The 7,213-nt window shown below is 47.9% G+C and overlaps 1 protein-coding gene across 1 annotated transcript in view; it reads right to left on the bottom strand.

The window, feature by feature from the left end:
* The window catches only part of TRPC5 (transient receptor potential cation channel, subfamily C, member 5), a 58,804-nt gene that overhangs the window by 12,452 nt on the left and 39,139 nt on the right, over positions 1–7,213 (bottom strand). The window contains exon 6 of the mRNA XM_010138805.1: positions 4,155–4,350. Within this exon, the coding sequence (XP_010137107.1) occupies positions 4,155–4,350 (196 nt within the window). The remainder of the gene's footprint in view (positions 1–4,154; positions 4,351–7,213) is intronic.

Here is a 7,213-nt window from a genome sequence, read left to right as displayed (position 1 = left end):
GCCCTACACTTAAAAGTCAAAATGTCCTGAAAGCTATCACTTATTTTTAGCTGCACATACCAACTGTTTCTGTTTACTGTACAGCTTTTGTTTTGCTATGCAAAATATTCATCACTTTCATTCTTGTCCTCCACAGTATGTGCTAATCCACTCTGTTTCATTCCGTCATGTAAAACTGCACTCCTGGTTTGGTGTCCAATGCCCTGATTTCTCCAGTCAAACACTGGCAATGTTGCTTCTGCTTGGTCATACACTTAAAATAATTAAACATGCAGCCGTCTTTTGCAGTAATGGCTCTCTGAGATGAACTAGCTTGGAATAACTGACATACAAACCAACAGGAGGATAAAAAATCAATATACAAACTGATTTTGTAACTTAATACACACTGCTGGAGCAAAGCCATGTTTCCAGCGCCCCACGTACCCCGCGTATTACCCAGCTGAAGCTGTAACACCTTCACTTCCATGCACAGTAGCTGCAGGTCATTGTTCTCAGACCTACTTTGGTGTGAGGCTGTCCCTGAGGTATTAAGTGTTGTTGTACTTTCCTAAAACATCTGAAAGCTGCAGGTGCTTACATCTCTGTCACATGGCAGCGGGATGCCTGGTGTGGCAGTGCTGTTGTGCAGCACTGATCTCTCTAACTCACCTGGAACTCAGCTTTGAGTTCACCGCCCTCTGGTTTTCCTCCTGCAGGTGGGTCTTAGATCGTTCTTCCATCGATCTGTCTTGCCATTGCTGTGGCTGCAGAGTCAGAACTGTTGGTACCGTTCCAGCAACCAATTCCTCCGTGGCTTCCCGGACTACCACGGATGTGGCCGCAAGGAACATGTTTTCAAAAAACGTTTTGCTAATTCCCTTCAAAATGTTCCTGCACCTCAGGGCACCAGAAAGGCCAAAATGCACCTGCACCCTAGGAACCCAGTAACATCCACTATCGCATGGTTTCGAAAAAACTACAAACTGCTGAAGGATTGTGTAACTTCAGATGCAGCCAAGTGGCATGAGAAATAGCCCGTCACGTCACGCGTCCTCATTACCCGCTCAGTTTTCTGCCACTTACAAATGATGGAGCCACCTGGCTACTCTCAGATAAGTTCCATTGTCCTTCCTCTTGTCATCATGACATATTCCTCTTCTGTTCATCAGGTGACGGTATTTCTGTCACGTCTGGGATGAGAGACCTGGCGGTGCATAACGTCCAGTTGCATTCTGTGCAGCTTTTATAGAATGTTCCGACCTTCACAGACTGGAACAGCGCAAAGCCTGTGCAAATCTGGGTGTGCATTTGGATTTTGTTTGCTTTGTTGGTGAAACAAAGTGTCTCCCATAACCATCTTGACAATGGTTTGGCAAAGGAGAAAAATGGGCTGTATGAAAATCTCAATATTGAAACTGCTTCAGGGTACCCCCTAGAAAAATGTATTTATTGGAGTCTGAAATAGCTTAGTAAAAAAAGCCCAACAATTACAGCATAAAATTATGGCATAAAACTTCTTCCTTCTGTGAGTCAGGAATCACTCAAAGCTGTGTGGAGGTTTTACTCTTTGTGTGCCTTGCTGTCTTCCACCGATAGCCTGTGGTTTCATGCCGTGTGCCTCCTTAACTGCCAAGCCCTGACCCCCATACTGGGGACAGGCAACAAAGAGCAAAGAGCAGCTTAGTCTCCTTTTTCTGACCTCAGCCGAAATTACGGTGTGTCTGTGACAACAGAGAACCGTAACCGGGAGAATAACTGCTACAAATGCGTATTTGTCCCTGGAAGAAAGGAGGGGGGAAAGACTCTTTGCATTGCAGCGGTGCCACTGGCTCATTAACAAGTGGAATTAATTAAGATGTCCTGACCGCTCCACCGCAGGGAACTCGACCAGCAGAGATGTGCTCTCAGCCTGATGTCTAGCGCATAAGATCTCCTGCTGATGTATTTGAGAAGAAGACCTCCACCCCACTCCAAGGGCTTCTTGGTCCTCTCCCCGCTGCCTCCCTGGCACGCCGTCACTCCACGAGCATTCAGTGGAATAGAAATACCAGGAGGGGAAATGCCCAGTCTGGCAACCAGTCCACTGCGATGCGGGAAGGGGCAGATCTGATTACAGGAGGTTAAAATATGACCCGCAGTTGTAAAGCCCAGCATTTATTAACAAGCTGTTTACTTCAGGGAAGAGATTAATTGATGTTTGCCCTTAGAAGACACATGAAGAAAAGTTACACCTGAAAGAATGCTGTCAGCATTCAAAAAGCAAGCTGCATGCACCGCTCGAGAAGAGGCTGGACATGTCCCTTGCCTTCCCAAGAAACATCACTGCCCTCAGCAGCAACTGCAGTAGGACGGCTTAAGTGGCAAAGAAGTATCCTGCAGCTTTTTCACTGTCCTCCTGCGTAGGTTATCTGGTGAGGTCAGCCCTTCACCCTCCGGTCTCTCACAAACACCCTTTCTGCTGAGTTCCCGACTGCTCCCTGTTCAACACCATTAATGCAGCAGGCCGCTGGGGACCGTTCCCTTCAGCTAATTGTTACGGTGGGTCCCTCCGAGTCAGGTGGGATTGTTTGTACTGTGTCATTGCATCACTCACATTATTCAGGGAAAAGAATGGACTGAGAACAGCAAACACTGCTTTTCTGATGCCAGTCTTAGGCTGGGGCTTTGTGTCAGTGACAAGCCTATTTGGTGACAACAAAGGAAGGGGAATGGGAGAAAATGGCCAAGGAGAGGATCTTTGTTTTCTGCCCCTCATTCCAGTCTCGCTGGAATGCGAGGAGTAGCACTGAACAAAGAGAAAGCACTTCAGGCATTGAAACAGGCTGATAAAGCAGCGATGCCTTTGTGATAAGCTGCTTTTCTGCTCATTTGGAAGGTCAACGGTCCGGTCCAGTTTTTCTCATACTTTTTAACGTGATAAAGATCAGATGTCCAAACCTATCAGCGATTTGAGTGGCTCTGTGCTCAGCTTGACTAGATAACTAAATTTAGGAGCCATTTGAGTCAGCAGTTCATCAGCCACATTTGTGGAACCTGTTGCAGCAGACAACTCAATACTCTCCTCTGCGGCTTTAGCCAGGAGGAAGCTAACCCATACATTTCCCGGGAGACTTGCCCAGGACGTTGGGAATGGGAGCAATAGGAGAGCTGCTGCTCGTTCTCTTTCCCTCTGTTTTATCTTCTAGAGTAAATCCAAGTCATCTAAAGCAGAGAAGGAAGTCTCGTCTCTGCCTGCGCTTCTGAGTGACCAGCTGGGGACACAAATAACTTCCCTAACTCCTGTTTCTGTTCACAGGTGGTGTAACATTCCATCAGCTCACTAGCTCTAAACCTATCGTGTTAGGCATCAGAACTGGGAAGTGAGTGCCCACTGGTTTACCTTAAAGTACTGTGCGCACCAGCTTGAGCTTCCTTCCACCCTTCAGTTTACCTGAAGAGCCTTAAAATGCAGAGCCACGCTGCCGAGCTTTCAATCTGCTGACAAATTAAATCATCAATGTACAGATTGGCTTTTAGGTACACAGAATGAGATTACAGCAGAGACTCGTTCTGAACATTCCAATACAGATGAAGTTCAGCTGGAAACTGGCTCTACAGCCGACTGGCAGCTCTCAGCTGCCCAGCCCAGCCCCATCCTGCACTGAGGTTACTCAGGAATCTGAGATTACGGGGCTACAGAGTCAGCAGCCAGGAGCCCGGCTGGTGTTAGCGATGGAAATGATCTCACTTCAGTGGGAAGACAGTGGAACAAGAAATTACAGGACCAGGCTCCTGACACACATGGTTTCAAATGAGCAAATAGAAGAGAGGAAAAACCAATATACAACACCCACCCCCAGTAGCCAGGAAGCAGTGGGAAGGGTTCCCTTCCTGTACCCTCTCTGCTACAAAATACAGGAGCTGCTAATCACAATGTGATCGGTGAGGTTACTCCACAGGAGAAGACAAGGGCAGATCACAGCTGATAAGCCTTTTCCAGCTAAGCAGCATTACAAACAGAGCAAAACCTCCTCCGCAAGCATGATTCAGGCTAGTGAGTAGAAATCCCAGCTACCTGCTGTCAAAAACTGGGGGCAGCAGTCTCCAGCATCCCATCTCCACACTCTGCTCTAAGCCAAACAGATGAGGCACACGGAGAAAAATAAAAGCAAAGAGAGAGTGAGATCACTTACGGCGATGAGCTGGTAGGAGTTGTTCATCATGGCTATGAGCATGTTCAGCAGCACAACAAGGGAGATGACGTTGTAGGTCCCAAACATAGTGGCCCCAACAAATTCTGTGAACTCATGTCTGGCTTTCACGTTGGTGACGTAGAGGTTCAGCAACCCGAACACAGACCAGAAGAGTGACTGGAGGGTCTCGAAAAGTCTGCAAACAAAACCAGATTTTTACTTGTCTACCTGACTCTGGGGAATGGAAAACTGCCCAGTTCAGGCAGGGTTCAGGTGGGCAACATACAGACCTCGGGAGCCTTTCAGGACTTAAAGGGGGCTTGTTGGGGCAGGACAAGGGGTGATGGTTTAAACTAAAAGAGGGAGATTCAGACTAGATCTAAGGAAGAAACTTTTTACACTGAAGGTGGTGAGAGCCTGGCCCAGGTTGCCCTGAGAGGTGGGAGCAGCCCCATCCCTGGCCCCATCCCAGGTCAGGTTGTTCGGGGCTCTGGGCACCCTGCTCTGGGTGCAGATGTCCCTGCTCCCTGCAGGGAGTTGGACTGAAGGAGCTTTGAACGCCCCTTCCCACCCAAAGCATTCTGTGATTCCACGATGGTTACAGTTACACATTCTCCTGTCTAACCAGGGCCTGCATCATTAACACCTCTGCAGACTAACTGCTCAGGGAACCCATGCCCAAGGGCAGCGTGGCTGCAGTAGGTAAATAGCACACAGCAATGAGGCACCACGAGGCAGGAGATGCAGGAAGTCTCGTCCACTTGCACCTTCTGCTGGCATACAGGCTGAGAGCTTGCATTTCCTTCGGCTGCAAGCGATGCCGGCCGGGCCGCGGAGATCCCGTCCGTTAGCAATGCGGTGGCCAACCCCGCTGGTCTCTATGGCTTGTTTGTGCAGCCCCTCCCAGCCACCCAGAGCAGTGCCCGCAGCAGCACCCCGCAACAATCCATCAGTAGTGATTCCGATGAGAGAGAGTCATCACAGCAGTTCAGCCGCAGAGGTTCTCTGCTTTCGAAGCCTGCCTTCCCTAGATGAACCGGAGCTGACCCACCGTGCTTCACAGCTATGAGATCATCCCAGGTGTCTCTTCGCTTCGGCCAGAGGCAAGTGACCTTTCACAACCACATCAAATGTGTAATGAGAAATCGAAATAATGGCTCTGTTTGGGCATCTTTGTTTTGGCTTTCCAGAATATGGTGTTTATATCATCAAAAAATGGCATTTATGTGCCTGTTTAAGATTTCCCACTTTGGCCTGAGGTCAGTAGATACTTTCAAACACTCCTACTAGAAAAACCAATACAAACAATTCAGGTACTTTACTTAACATACCAGGAATCTCTTCTTCCAGCTTCTCTGAGCATATTTTCCTTATGTGTCTCTCTGCTTTGTATGGGGATTTAATTTCCTTATATTTTGAGGAGATCTCCCATATTTTTTACTGGCCAAAATGATAAACTCTTTAAAGCAAAAATTCTTCCTCCCCAAAGTCATGCTGTTGGTTAGATTTATTAAATAAGTGAGGTGGTAAAATAAAGATTTCTCTACCAGGAATGGTGGAGTGCTGGCTACCTTTTATTTCAATTATTAGAAGTTCTGATCAGCACTACTGAGCTATAGGCTCAGGGGAGACAGAGGCTCCTGTCATGACACTGAAATCTGTCTTAGAGGTGATGGGTGCATTGCTCTGAACTCACACTCTCAACCAGGAACTGGGGTCCAGACTAAGGCCGATATATTTACACGTGGACATGCAGCACCCTTGGAAAAGAGCACTGGTGTCGGCAGCTTTGCAGAGAAGGGAGGTTTAGATACCCTTTCCTCAGCGAGTAAAGACAGGCCAGAACCACAGCCTCTCTTCTCTGGAAGTGTTTCAGGTGGGGCTCACACTACTCCAGAGAAGCAGCTTTAAGAAAGGAGTGTTGGAAATTGTGATTGAGGCTGTCCCCTCCTGCTGAGCAGATTCTGGATCTTAAGCAAGCAGGAGGGATTTCAAAGCTCTGCCACGGCACCCTAGAGAGAGCAAGTGCCTCCCTCTGCCACAGGAACCCTCCTGCAGTCCCTGGAGAAATGGCCCCAGCGACCAGCAGGACCCTCCAGTGAGAATGAGACAGCAGGCAGCAAGGTGTGACCTCCTGCAGACCTTCCTCCTCTTCTCCTCTCCCTCCTTCAGTCACCAGAATCACGGCAATAAACACGTTTTCAAAGTGCCTGCTGAAGCAGCAGGCACTCTGCCTCCTAAGGGATGGTGAGGCCACGGCATCAAACCTTAAATTATTCATGACTTCACCTCATGGCTGTCACAAAGGAATATTACTTTTCCATGATCTGTGTTTGCGATGCAGAAAATTTCCTCACCAAGAAAATATTAAACCCATCCTTTGGGAGTAAGAGGAAATAATGCACCAGTAAATAGGTGTCACATTTTAAACAAGCTGTACAAACACGAGCGGCGTCCTGCTTCTCCTTCCCTTACAAAATTAGATCTTATTGTGTGGCTGCCGAGAGATGCTGGTACCAATCAAAGGGTTCTGGCTTAAAGCTTTTCACATTTATACTTTGATTAGGGACGAACTATGAGCAAACTCGAGGTAGCACCAGCTGTAACTTGAATTCACTCCAGCCACACTTGCTCCCCCCAGCCCAAGGATGTAATCTGCTGCTTTGGAGGATGCTGTGCATCTCCTCCAGGGCCAAATGTCACCTTGTACTGGGGGTGTCGATAACGACTATTTAGACTTTTAAGAACCTGTTAAATAAATTCCTTAAGCAAGTCTCAAACAAAAAGTAACTGCAGAGTGTTCTGGCTCCTGCCAGGAGCCCTCAATCCTAATGGATCCCCTCCCACTGCGATTTTGTTTTAAACAAACCTCTGCCATAAAGGCTGAGCCCCCTCAATTTCCTTTCTGTGCTACATTCTCCCTGGCAGGGGGGTTAAACTGAGTGTTAGGGCGGGAGAACTGTGCTCTGTATTTAAGCTGATCTGCACACTCTCCATGAAGTGGAGCTGCATCATTTCTAGTTCCCAAGATATTACCCCTTCTTACACACTCCAGGAGC

Source organism: Buceros rhinoceros, unplaced genomic scaffold (genome assembly GCF_000710305.1).
Source record: "Buceros rhinoceros silvestris isolate BGI_N320 unplaced genomic scaffold, ASM71030v1 scaffold5326, whole genome shotgun sequence".
In the NCBI taxonomy this organism is placed as follows: domain Eukaryota; kingdom Metazoa; phylum Chordata; class Aves; order Bucerotiformes; family Bucerotidae; genus Buceros; species Buceros rhinoceros.
This window is presented reverse-complemented; position numbering and strand designations above follow the sequence as displayed.